Source organism: Salmo salar, chromosome ssa17 (genome assembly GCF_905237065.1).
Source record: "Salmo salar chromosome ssa17, Ssal_v3.1, whole genome shotgun sequence".
In the NCBI taxonomy this organism is placed as follows: domain Eukaryota; kingdom Metazoa; phylum Chordata; class Actinopteri; order Salmoniformes; family Salmonidae; genus Salmo; species Salmo salar.
In genome coordinates this window covers 71972784-71986798 of record NC_059458.1, presented here as the reverse complement: position 1 = coordinate 71986798, position 14015 = coordinate 71972784, and the positions used below count along the sequence as shown (strand labels likewise).

The 14015-nt window shown below is 40.9% G+C and overlaps 1 protein-coding gene across 2 annotated transcripts in view; it reads right to left on the bottom strand.

Annotated features, from left to right (window-relative positions):
* The window catches only part of LOC106576477 (plexin-A4), a 643097-nt gene that overhangs the window by 96262 nt on the left and 532820 nt on the right, over positions 1-14015 (bottom strand). For both annotated transcript variants that reach the window (XM_045700071.1, XM_045700072.1), the window contains exons 14-17: positions 12954-13086; positions 12053-12189; positions 11228-11395; positions 11011-11104 (exon numbers count right to left, since the gene is read on the bottom strand). In XM_045700071.1, the coding sequence (XP_045556027.1) occupies positions 11011-11104; positions 11228-11395; positions 12053-12189; positions 12954-13086 (532 nt within the window). The remainder of the gene's footprint in view (positions 1-11010; positions 11105-11227; positions 11396-12052; positions 12190-12953; positions 13087-14015) is intronic.

Here is a 14015-nt window from a genome sequence, read left to right as displayed (position 1 = left end):
GTAATAGAGTTATGTTAGTACTGATACATGGTCAGTAATAGAGTTATGTTAGTACTGATACATGGTCAGTAATAGAGTTATGTTAGTACTGATACATGGTCAGTAATAGAGTTATGTTAGTACTGATACATGGTCAGTAATAGAGTTATGTTAGTACTGATACATGGTCAGTAATAGAGTTATGTTAGTACTGATACATGGTCAGTAATAGAGTTATGTTAGTACTGATACATGGTCAGTAATAGAGTTATGTTAGTACTGATACATGGTCAGTAATAGAGTTATGTTAGTACTGATACATGGTCAGTAATAGAGTTATGTTAGTACTGATACATGGTCAGTAATAGAGTTATGTTAGTACTGATACATGGTCAGTAATAGAGTTATGTTAGTACTGATACATGGTCAGTAATAGAGTTATGTTAGTACTGATACATGGTCAGTAATAGAGTTATGTTAGTACTGATACATGGTCAGTAATAGAGTTATGTTAGTACTGATACATGGTCAGTAATAGAGTTATGTTAGTACTGATACATGGTCAGTAATAGAGTTATGTTAGTACTGATACATGGTCAGTAATAGAGTTATGTTAGTACTGATACATGGTCAGTAATAGAGTTATGTTAGTACTGATACATGGTCAGTAATAGAGTTATGTTAGTACTGATACATGGTCAGTAATAGAGTTATGTTAGTACTGATACATGGTCAGTAATAGAGTTATGTTAGTACTGATACATGGTCAGTAATAGAGTTATGTTAGTACTGATACATGGTCAGTAATAGAGTTATGTTAGTACTGATACATGGTCAGTAATAGAGTTATGTTAGTACTGATACATGGTCAGTAATAGAGTTATGTTAGTACTGATACATGGTCAGTAATAGAGTTATGTTAGTACTGATACATGGTCAGTAATAGAGTTATGTTAGTACTGATACATGGTCAGTAATAGAGTTATGTTAGTACTGATACATGGTCAGTAATAGAGTTATGTTAGTACTGATACATGGTCAGTAATAGAGTTATGTTAGTACTGATACATGGTCAGTAATAGAGTTATGTTAGTACTGATACATGGTCAGTAATAGAGTTATGTTAGTACTGATACATGGTCAGTAATAGAGTTATGTTAGTACTGATACATGGTCAGTAATAGAGTTATGTTAGTACTGATACATGGTCAGTAATAGAGTTATGTTAGTACTGATACATGGTCAGTAATAGAGTTATGTTAGTACTGATACATGGTCAGTAATAGAGTTATGTTAGTACTGATACATGGTCAGTAATAGAGTTATGTTAGTACTGATACATGGTCAGTAATAGAGTTATGTTAGTACTGATACATGGTCAGTAATAGAGTTATGTTAGTACTGATACATGGTCAGTAATAGAGTTATGTTAGTACTGATACATGGTCAGTAATAGAGTTATGTTAGTACTGATACATGGTCAGTAATAGAGTTATGTTAGTACTGATACATGGTCAGTAATAGAGTTATGTTAGTACTGATACATGGTCAGTAATAGAGTTATGTTAGTACTGATACATGGTCAGTAATAGAGTTATGTTAGTACTGATACATGGTCAGTAATAGAGTTATGTTAGTACTGATACATGGTCAGTAATAGAGTTATGTTAGTACTGATACATGGTCAGTAATAGAGTTATGTTAGTACTGATACATGGTCAGTAATAGAGTTATGTTAGTACTGATACATGGTCAGTAATAGAGTTATGTTAGTACTGATACATGGTCAGTAATAGAGTTATGTTAGTACTGATACATGGTCAGTAATAGAGTTATGTTAGTACTGATACATGGTCAGTAATAGAGTTATGTTAGTACTGATACATGGTCAGTAATAGAGTTATGTTAGTACTGATACATGGTCAGTAATAGAGTTATGTTAGTACTGATACATGGTCAGTAATAGAGTTATGTTAGTACTGATACATGGTCAGTAATAGAGTTATGTTAGTACTGATACATGGTCAGTAATAGAGTTATGTTAGTACTGATACATGGTCAGTAATAGAGTTATGTTAGTACTGATACATGGTCAGTAATAGAGTTATGTTAGTACTGATACATGGTCAGTAATAGAGTTATGTTAGTACTGATACATGGTCAGTAATAGAGTTATGTTAGTACTGATACATGGTCAGTAATAGAGTTATGTTAGTACTGATACATGGTCAGTAATAGAGTTATGTTAGTACTGATACATGGTCAGTAATAGAGTTATGTTAGTACTGATACATGGTCAGTAATAGAGTTATGTTAGTACTGATACATGGTCAGTAATAGAGTTATGTTAGTACTGATACATGGTCAGTAATAGAGTTATGTTAGTACTGATACATGGTCAGTAATAGAGTTATGTTAGTACTGATACATGGTCAGTAATAGAGTTATGTTAGTACTGATACATGGTCAGTAATAGAGTTATGTTAGTACTGATACATGGTCAGTAATAGAGTTATGTTAGTACTGATACATGGTCAGTAATAGAGTTATGTTAGTACTGATACATGGTCAGTAATAGAGTTATGTTAGTACTGATACATGGTCAGTAATAGAGTTATGTTAGTACTGATACATGGTCAGTAATAGAGTTATGTTAGTACTGATACATGGTCAGTAATAGAGTTATGTTAGTACTGATACATGGTCAGTAATAGAGTTATGTTAGTACTGATACATGGTCAGTAATAGAGTTATGTTAGTACTGATACATGGTCAGTAATAGAGTTATGTTAGTACTGATACATGGTCAGTAATAGAGTTATGTTAGTACTGATACATGGTCAGTAATAGAGTTATGTTAGTACTGATACATGGTCAGTAATAGAGTTATGTTAGTACTGATACATGGTCAGTAATAGAGTTATGTTAGTACTGATACATGGTCAGTAATAGAGTTATGTTAGTACTGATACATGGTCAGTAATAGAGTTATGTTAGTACTGATACATGGTCAGTAATAGAGTTATGTTAGTACTGATACATGGTCAGTAATAGAGTTATGTTAGTACTGATACATGGTCAGTAATAGAGTTATGTTAGTACTGATACATGGTCAGTAATAGAGTTATGTTAGTACTGATACATGGTCAGTAATAGAGTTATGTTAGTACTGATACATGGTCAGTAATAGAGTTATGTTAGTACTGATACATGGTCAGTAATAGAGTTATGTTAGTACTGATACATGGTCAGTAATAGAGTTATGTTAGTACTGATACATGGTCAGTAATAGAGTTATGTTAGTACTGATACATGGTCAGTAATAGAGTTATGTTAGTACTGATACATGGTCAGTAATAGAGTTATGTTAGTACTGATACATGGTCAGTAATAGAGTTATGTTAGTACTGATACATGGTCAGTAATAGAGTTATGTTAGTACTGATACATGGTCAGTAATAGAGTTATGTTAGTACTGATACATGGTCAGTAATAGAGTTATGTTAGTACTGATACATGGTCAGTAATAGAGTTATGTTAGTACTGATACATGGTCAGTAATAGAGTTATGTTAGTACTGATACATGGTCAGTAATAGAGTTATGTTAGTACTGATACATGGTCAGTAATAGAGTTATGTTAGTACTGATACATGGTCAGTAATAGAGTTATGTTAGTACTGATACATGGTCAGTAATAGAGTTATGTTAGTACTGATACATGGTCAGTAATAGAGTTATGTTAGTACTGATACATGGTCAGTAATAGAGTTATGTTAGTACTGATACATGGTCAGTAATAGAGTTATGTTAGTACTGATACATGGTCAGTAATAGAGTTATGTTAGTACTGATACATGGTCAGTAATAGAGTTATGTTAGTACTGATACATGGTCAGTAATAGAGTTATGTTAGTACTGATACATGGTCAGTAATAGAGTTATGTTAGTACTGATACATGGTCAGTAATAGAGTTATGTTAGTACTGATACATGGTCAGTAATAGAGTTATGTTAGTACTGATACATGGTCAGTAATAGAGTTATGTTAGTACTGATACATGGTCAGTAATAGAGTTATGTTAGTACTGATACATGGTCAGTAATAGAGTTATGTTAGTACTGATACATGGCCAGTAATAGAGTTATGTTAGTACTGATACATGGTCAGTAATAGAGTTATGTTAGTACTGATACATGGTCAGTAATAGAGTTATGTTAGTACTGATACATGGTCAGTAATAGAGTTATGTTAGTACTGATACATGGTCAGTAATAGAGTTATGTTAGTACTGATACATGGTCAGTAATAGAGTTATGTTAGTACTGATACATGGTCAGTAATAGAGTTATGTTAGTACTGATACATGGTCAGTAATAGAGTTATGTTAGTACTGATACATGGTCAGTAATAGAGTTATGTTAGTACTGATACATGGTCAGTAATAGAGTTATGTTAGTACTGATACATGGTCAGTAATAGAGTTATGTTAGTACTGATACATGGTCAGTAATAGAGTTATGTTAGTACTGATACATGGTCAGTAATAGAGTTATGTTAGTACTGATACATGGTCAGTAATAGAGTTATGTTAGTACTGATACATGGCCAGTAATAGAGTTATGTTAGTACTGATACATGGTCAGTATAGAGTTATGTTAGTACTGATACATGGTCAGTAATATAGTTATGTTAGTACTGATACATGGTCAGTAATGAGTTATGTTAGTACTGATACATGGTCAGTAATAGAGTTATGTTAGTACTGATACATGGTCAGTAATAGAGTTATGTTAGTACTGATACATGGTCAGTAATAGAGTTATGTTAGTACTGATACATGGTCAGTAATAGAGTTATGTTAGTACTGATACATGGTCAGTAATAGAGTTATGTTAGTACTGATACATGGTCAGTAATAGAGTTATGTTAGTACTGATACATGGTCAGTAATATAGTTATGTTAGTACTGATACATGGTCAGTAATAGAGTTATGTTAGTACTGATACATGGTCAGTAATAGAGTTATGTTAGTTCTGATACATGGTCAGAGGCGTTATGTTAGTACTGATACATGGTCAGAGGCGTGGTAATGTCATTGGGGATGGCATCAAAAAGGTTATTTGCATTCAATTGAAAAAAACTCTTAAATGCATTAGCCGAATGTGTGATTGTATCTATGTATGTTCTCAGCATGCTTCACAACTCATATTCAGTACTGTTCCTAGCTAGGCTACACCAGAGCCATGTTTTACTATGTACTAAATATCACAGGAGGCTGCTGAGGGGAGAACGTCTCATAATAATGGCCAACAGAGCTAATGGAATGGCATTTGATACCAGTCCACTGATTCCGCTCCAGTCATTACCAAAGGCCCGTTCTCCCCAATTAAGGTGCAACTAACCTCCTGTTTCAAATACATGTTTTGGGCTTCACTGCATTCACTTCTCAGTACATAGAAGTCGGTGTGAAACAACTCTACCTAACAGGCCCTTGTAGACAGACCTCCCGAGGCCAGCCACTACAGGTCTGCAGTCAGTCTGCAGTCATTATGGTCCCTTTCATATCACAGGTTTACATTTCAGTCAGAGCCCTGGAAGAGATGGCATCTAATCCATTCAACGTGGCCGCCACCTACTGAGTGCAGACACATCTGAGTGTTCACTCAAAGGAGGCCTAAATCAGTGGAACAGTTGGAGCGGTGTCTCTTTCCTCGGCACAATGGGTCTTTGATCTGTTCTGGTGTGATGGTGCAGACTCACTGAGAGATAACTAGCCTAAGTTCACCTTCATTTCCCTAGAAACAGGCTCATCTCTCTCTCTCTCTTTCAGCTCTCTCTCGCTTTCAGCTCTCTCTGTATCTCTCTCTCTCTCTCTGGTTCACTAACTCTCTCCCTGTATCCCTCTCTCTCTGTATCAATTCAATTCAATTTAAGGGCTTTATTGCCATGGGAAACATATGTTAACATTGCCAAAGCAAGTGAAGTAGATAATAAACAAAAGTGAAATAAATAATTAACAGTAAACATTACTCACAAAAGTTCCAAAAGAATAAAAACATGTAAAATGTTATATTACGTCTATATACAGTGCTGTAATGATGTGCAAATAGTTAAAGTACAAAAGGGAAAATAAATAAACATAAATATGGGTTGTATTTACAATGGTGTTTGTTCTTCACTGGTTGCCCTTTTCTTGTGGCAACAGGTCACAAATCTTGCTGCTGTGATTGCATCTCTCTCTCTGGCTCACTAACTCTCTCTGCATCTCTCTCTCTGGCTCACTAACTATCTCTGCATCTCTCTCTCTGGCTCACTAACTCTCTCTCTGGCTGTATCTCTCTCTCTGTATCTCTCTTTGTATCTCTCTCTCGGCATCTCTCTCTGGCTCACTAACTCTCTCTCTCTCTGGCTCACTAACTCTCTCTGCATCATTAGATCTCTCTCTCTCTGTATCTCTCTCTCTATATACAGTGGTTTGCGAAAGTATTCAACCCCCTTGGCATTTTTCCTATTCTGTTGCCTTACAACCTGGAATTAAAATAGTTTTTTGGGGGGTTTGTATCAACATGCCTACCACTTCGAAGGTGTAAAATATTTTTTATTGTGAAACAAACTACAAATAAGACAAATAAACTGAAAACTTGAGCGTGCATAACTATTCGCCCCCCCCCAAAAGTAAATACTTTGTAGAGCCACCTTTTGCAGCAATTACAGCTGCAAGTCTCTTGGGGTATGTCTCTAGCTTGGCACATCTAGCCACTGGGATTTTTGCCCATTCTTCAAGGCAAAACTGCTCCAGCTCCTTCAAGTTGGATGGGTTCTGCTGGTGTACAGCAATCTTTAAGTTATACCACAGATTCTCAATTGGATTAAGGTCTGGGCTTTGACTAGGCCATTCCAAGACATTTAAATGTTTCCCCTTAAACCACTCGAGCGTTGCTTTAGCAGTATGCTTAGGGTCATTGTCCTGCTGGAAGATGAACCTCCATCCCAGTCTCAAATCTTTGGAAGACTGAAACAGGTTTCCCTCCAGAATTTCCCTGTATTTAGCACCATCCATCATTCCTTCAATTCTGACCAGTTTCCGTGTCCCTGCCGATGAAAAACATCCCCACAGTATGATGCTGCCACCACCATGCTTCACTGGGGGGATGGTGTTCTCGGGGTTATGAGAGGTGTTGGGTTTGCGCCAGACATAGCCTTTTCCTTGATGGTCAAAAAGCTCACTTTTAGTCTCATCTGCTTGCTTAGTGGTGTTGCAGACTCTGGGGCCTATCAGAACAGGTGTATATACACTGCTCAAAAAAATAAAGGGAACACTTAAACAACACAATGTAACTCCAAGTCAATCACACTTCTGTGAAATCAAACTGTCCACTTAGGAAGCAACACTGATTGACAATAAATTTCACATGCTGTTGTGCAAATGGAATAGACAACAGGTGGAAATTATAGGCAATAAGCAAGACACCCCCAATAAAGGAGTGGTTCTGCAGGTGGGGACCACAGACCACTTCTCAGTTTCAGTGCTTCCTGGCTGATGTTTTGGTCACTTTTGAATGCTGGCGGTGCTTTCACTCTAGTGGTAGCATGAGACGGAGTCCACAACCCACACAAGTGGCTCAGGTAGTGCAGCTCATCCAGGATGGCACATCAATGCGAGCTGTAGCAAGAAGGTTTGCTGTGTCTGTCAGCGTAGTGTCCAGAGCATGGAGGCGCTACCAGGAGACAGGCCAGTACATCAGGAGACGTGGAGGAGGCCGTAGGAGGGCAACAACCCAGCAGCAGGACCGCTACCTCCGCCTTTGTGCAAGGAGGAGCAGGAGAAGCACTGCCAGAGCCCTGCAAAATGACCTCCAGCAGGCCACAAATGTGCATGTGTCTGCTCAAACGGTCAGAAACAGACTCCATGAGGGTGGTATGAGGGCCCGACATCCACAGGTGGGGGTTATGCTTACAGCCCAACACCGTGCAGGACGTTTGGCATTTGCCAGAGAACACCAAGATTGGCAAATTCGCCACTGGCGCCCTGTGCTCTACACAGATGAAAGCAGGTTCACACTGAGCACATGTGACAGACGTGACAGAGTCTGGAGACGCCGTGGAGAACGTTCTGCTGCCTGCAACATCCTCCAGCATGACCGGTTTGGCGGTGGGTCAGTCATGGTGTGGGGTGGCATTTCTTTGGGGGGCCGCACAGCCCTCCATGTGCTCGCCAGAGGTAGCCTGACTGCCATTAGGTACCGAGATGAGATCCTCAGACCCCTTGTGAGACCATATGCTGGTGCGGTTGGCCCTGGGTTCCTCCTAATGCAAGACAATGCTAGAACTCATGTGGCTGGAGTGTGTCAGCAGTTCCTGCAAGAGGAAGGCATTGATGCTATGGACTGGCCCGCCCGTTCCCCAGACCTGAATCTAATTGAGCACATCTGGGACATCATGTCTTGCTCCATCCACCAACGGCACGTTGCACCACAGACTGTCCAGAAGTTGGCGGATCCTTTAGTCCAGGTCTAGGAGGAGATCCCCCAGGAGACCATCCGCCACCTCATCAGGAGCATGCCCTGGCGTTGTAGGGAGGTCATACAGGCACGTGGAGGCCACACACACTACTGAGCCTCATTTTGATTTGTTTTAAGGACATTACATCAAAGTTGGATCAGCCTGTAGTGTGATTTTCCACTTTAATTTTGAGTGTGACTCCAAATCCAGACCTCCATGGGTTGATAAATTGGATTTCCATTGATTATTTTTGTGTGATTTTGTTGTCAGCACATTCAACTATGGAAAGAAAAAAGTATTTAATAAGATTATTTCTTTCATTCAGATCTAGGATGTGTTGTATAAGTGTTCCCTTTATTTTTTTGAGCAGTATATATTGAGATCATGTGACAGATCATGTGACACTTAGATTGACACAGGTGGACTTTATTTAACTAATTAAGTGACTTCTGAAGGTAATTGGTTGCACCAGATCTTATTTAGGGGCTTCATTGCAAAGGGGGTGAATACATATGCACGCACCACTTTTCCGTTTTATATTTTAGAATTTTTTGAAACAAGTTATTTTTGTCATTTCACTTCACCAATTTTGACTATTTTGTATATGTCCATTACATGAAATCCAAATAAAAAGCAATTTAAATTACAGGTGGTAATGCAACAAAATAGGAAAAACTCAAAGGGGATGAATACTTTTGCAAGGCACTGTATCTCTCTCTGTATCTCTCTCTCTAGCTCACTAACTAACTCTCTCTGTATCTCTCTCTCTGTGTATCTCTCTCTCTGTATCTCTCTCTCTGGCTCACTAACTAACTCTCTCTGTATCTCTCTCTCTGTGTGTATCTCTCTCTCTGGCTCACTAACTCTCAGTATCTCTCTTTCTCTCTGTATTTCTCTCGCTATCGCTTTCTCTGGCTCTCACTCTCTCTCTCTGTATCTCTCTCTCTCTCTGTATCTCTCTCTCTCTCTGTATCTCTCTCTCTCTAGCTCTCTCTCTGGGCCACTATATCTCTCTCTCTTTAATATTCTGTCTCTTGTTACGACTTGGAGAAAATCAACAGTGTGATAGGTGGCAGAACACACGATGAGGGCCTCTAGCAAAACTTTCCCACCTGGAGAATCTCTCTGAGGCATTTCACATCTCCACTGTAACCTCTGCTACATGGTCCGCCACGCAAACAAATCCCCCTCTGAGCAAAACCTGTCATTTTAATTGGTTCCTCACAACGGCAGTACATCAAAACAGACAAATCCTGGTGGGTGCAGCTGACCCGGTGTCGGCGCCTGCGTCACACGTCTATAACTGCAGAGAAAGCTGTGTGTTTGTGTGTGAGAGTGAATTGGCCAGATAGTGGGGAAGCGGACAAGCATTTTCAAAACAAACATGGTTATATATAAATATCACCCAGGCAGTATCAAAATGATTGCAAAGATCATAGCCGAAAATGAGAAACTGGGACGTGGCAAATTAACTTGGCGAATATACCGGGTTTTGATTCAAGGGGGCTTTTGAAGTGCGGCCATCTGTACTTGGAGCAACAATGGCTCCCTAAGCTTATTCTATTGGAGCACAGCTGCAGAACGGTGGCGGTCTCTTCGATGGACCAGGAAGATAGCATTACTGCCTTTTGTCTCTCCCCATGCCTTTCAATCAGACCTCAGATCAGATCTCAGGGCTGGTTAGGGGACTCCCATGGGTACGGTGGTTCCAGGGGGAATCTGATAGTTTGGTTTATGTGTGGTTCACCTCGCGTTGAAACTCATTATCTTTTTTTTCTGTCGGGGTGGAGGGATACAGGAAAACAAGGCTTTCTGTCTAGGGTGGAGAGAACCAGGGAAACTGGGGTTTCTGTCTTGGTGGAGGAATACAGGGAAACAAGGCTTTCTGTCTGGGATGGAGAGATACAGGAAACAGGGTTTCTGTCTGGGGTGGAGGGATACAGGGAAACAGATGTTCTTTCTGGGGTGGAGGGATACAGGAAACAGATTTTCTTTATGGGGTGGAGGAATACAGGGAAACAGGGATATCTTTTTCTGGGGTGGAGGGATAAAGGGATCAAGGATTTTGTCTGGGGTGGAGGGATACAGGGAAACAGAATCTGGGGTGGAGGGATACAGGGAGACAGGGCTTTCTGTCTGGGGTGGAGGGATACAGCGAAACAGGGTTTTCTCTTTCTGAGGTGGAGGGAGACAGGGAAACAAGGATTTTTGTCTGGGGTGGAGATACAGGGAAAACAGGTCTTTCTGTCAGGGGTGGAGGAATACAGAGAAACAGGGCTTTCTCTGTTATTGGAATCTACTGTAATACAATCTCTTTGTCTCTCTGTTCTATGAGTGCATTCCTTGGCCATACATCGCTCTCCGTCCCAGAAAACATATCTGGAGGATTTTCATTGGTTTCCTGTTGGGATTTCACCTTAGTTCCCACGAGTGTGTAAAGGGTTGAGGCTATTGACCGTTGGTTAGAGGTGTCTTTGACCTCTCATTGACCATGCCCGGGCTGAGGGGTTGAGGGTTCTACTCACGTTGACCGTCTCTCGACCGTTGTACTTGGCCCTGATGAGGGGGCTCTGTATGATGTCCAGGTTGGTGCCGGTCACAGTCACAGGTGTGTGCCCACTGTGGAAGAGAGGGGCGAGAGGGAGCGGCACCACCATGGCTTGCTTGGTCACACACGCACACTTATGATTGGCTTTTAAAATTGCCCGAATGGTCCCATTTCCTGCTCCCCTGTCGTCTCACCTGAAGATGCTCCACTCAGGTTCCAGCTTGATGATAGTGGGGTCCTCCACGTACTCAAACTTCAAGTCTTTCTGGATGCGGGCCTTGTCCACCGTCACTGACACACTGACGTTTCCATATCCCTGCAGCGAGGCGTGGGAGCGACACGTGATCCACTGGCCGCCCCTCCTATGGCAGAGAGAGAGAGAGAAGTATTTTACTTCAATGGTCTCACCGGTCTGCCCTACTACTACCTTAAAGTACAACTATGACCTGCTACAATGTAGCTGACGTTATGATAATGGACTAGACTACGGTGCATCTGAATATAACAATGAAGGGGAAATGTCACCAGGTGTTCATATGAAAACTTCCCAGAATCCTTCTTTAAATCAACAATAACAACAGTAGAATCAAAGAGACTTTTCTAAGTTTAGGAATGTTTGGGATTTTTTCCTCAAGACATCTCTCTGCCAGGCAGCCAGCAGGGATCTGGTCCTTTAGCTTTATTGGGGGTTCTCATGGCGCCGTCGATTTTTATAGACGTTATTGATTAGGGATCAGGAAGTCTTTCAGAAGTCTTAATGGATTTTGACCACAGGGCCAGGGGATGACAACATGCACAGCTGATCACCTTTTGAGTGACAGAAGATCAGACTTAGAGATAGGTGTGAATAGATGTGATCGATAATCTGATTGCCCAAACGTGACCCCCCCCTCTCTCGCTCTGTACAAAAACCAATGTCCCTGGTCCACTCTTGAGTGACAAACAGATCAGACTCAGAGATAATTGTGATAGATAATGTTATTGGCCAATAATCTGATTGGCCCCTCCCACCTGCCTACCTGTGATAGGTGCACTTCTGGTCCTTGAACATGATGGACACGTTGCTCCCGGCGTCCAGGTTGCTACCGGTGATGTTGACGATGGTTCCCCCGGAGACGGGCCCTCGGCTGGGCTTCAGGCTGATCAGTCTGGTGACCTAGGGATCAAATGTCAAGGTCAAAGATCGTCCAATCAGATGCATCGATAAAAATCATGTCAACCAATCACATCGCAGTGAGAGAACAGAACAGGAACAAGCGGAGGAGTTGAAGTGTAAATCTCACAACAGTTTATCTGCTCTGTCGTAATCTCATAATAATCTCATAATAATCTTATAATCAGTGTATTTTCATGGTACGACATCTAACCTAACATGATGTAATCCTGTTATATGGGCCTGTTAAGAAATAAAGCTCCCCTTAATGTGTGTGTGTTAAATTGATATCGCTGCATAAAATAAGCACATATTGGTAACGATTAGGCTGTATTTCAGTGGGTGAGAGACATGCTCTTAATGTTTGATAAAGTGTGTACACAGGGAGAGTGCGGGGGGTGTGTGTGTGTGTGTGTGTGTGTGTGTGTGTGTGTGTGTGTGTGTGTGTGTGTGTGTGTGTGTGTGTGTGTGTGTGCGTGTAGAAAGCAGATTTCATGGCCCTTCCTGGTCCATTTTCCCCCTGGAGTCATTAAGAACTGCCTGTCTCCTCACACTAGTGTTCTATGTAGGGAAGTGATGAGTACAGCTCTTAGGACACAGTGAGACATACAAACAACAGAGTCTACATAGAATACAATGTCAGAATTAAATGAATTACATAGCCTAGATATTGCTAGATCACTAAGTGAACTACATACATTCTATAATCTATATTCTATAATGACTTTTTCCAACCAAAACCTTACTTCCAACCAGACATTACTCACCACGAAGTAGTAGTACTTGGAGTATACGGCCCTGAACTCTTTTGGACACTCTCGGACCCCCACACCCCCCACACACACCTCCACGTAGTTGGCGAACTGGCTCGGCGTTGCCACCGCCATCTCACACACTATCCTACAAACAGGAGGAAGTGTTGATGATTCATTATGCTTCTACAATGCAGTTATGTACAGACACGCACGCGCACGCACGCACACACACACACACACACACACACACACACACACACACACACACACACACACGTACACACACGCACACACACGTACACACACACACACACACACGTACACACACACACACACACACACACACACACACACACACACACACACACACACACACACAGCAGTGCTTAATTTCCTTTTCTCATTCTCATGGTTTTAATACAGAATAGACATTTTGGTTGAAAAATGTAACAAAGTCTAACCCACACCTTTAACACAATGACAGGTCAGTGCCACACATCAAATGAACTCAAACTGCTGAAAGTGTTTAAACCGGCTTCTCACCAAACCTAGCTCTTCACACTTACACATTTCTTCCCCAGCCCTTCTCTATAGGAACGCTGAGGTAGTGAATACTGAGGTAGTGAATAGAGGAGGAAGGCTTGTTAAGGTCATATGAATATGAATGGAGGTTTTGGCAGGGAGTTGGCAGCATGGGGCCTCCAAATCCCTGCCAGATAACACATTATTATATTCAAGTCTTAACCTGGGATTAGGTGGGTTCTCATAATGCCCCTCTCTACTGGATGGTTTAAAAGCAGTGCTGCACAGCAGAATGAACTCACACAACAGCACTGCAGCAAACTGTCTAGTGGAGTTCAATGGAGAGCTCACTTGATAAAGGTGTGTGTGTGTGTGTGTGTGTGTGTGTGTGTGTGTGTGTGTGTGTGTGTGTGTGTGTGTGTGTGTGTGTGTGTGTGTGTGTGTGTGTGTGTGTGTGTGTGTCTATGAAATCTTGATTAGGGTGGTCTGTTATGATCTGACGTGGCCTTTCTCTTGTCCAAACACATCACAATCTAAATGCCAACTTTGAGA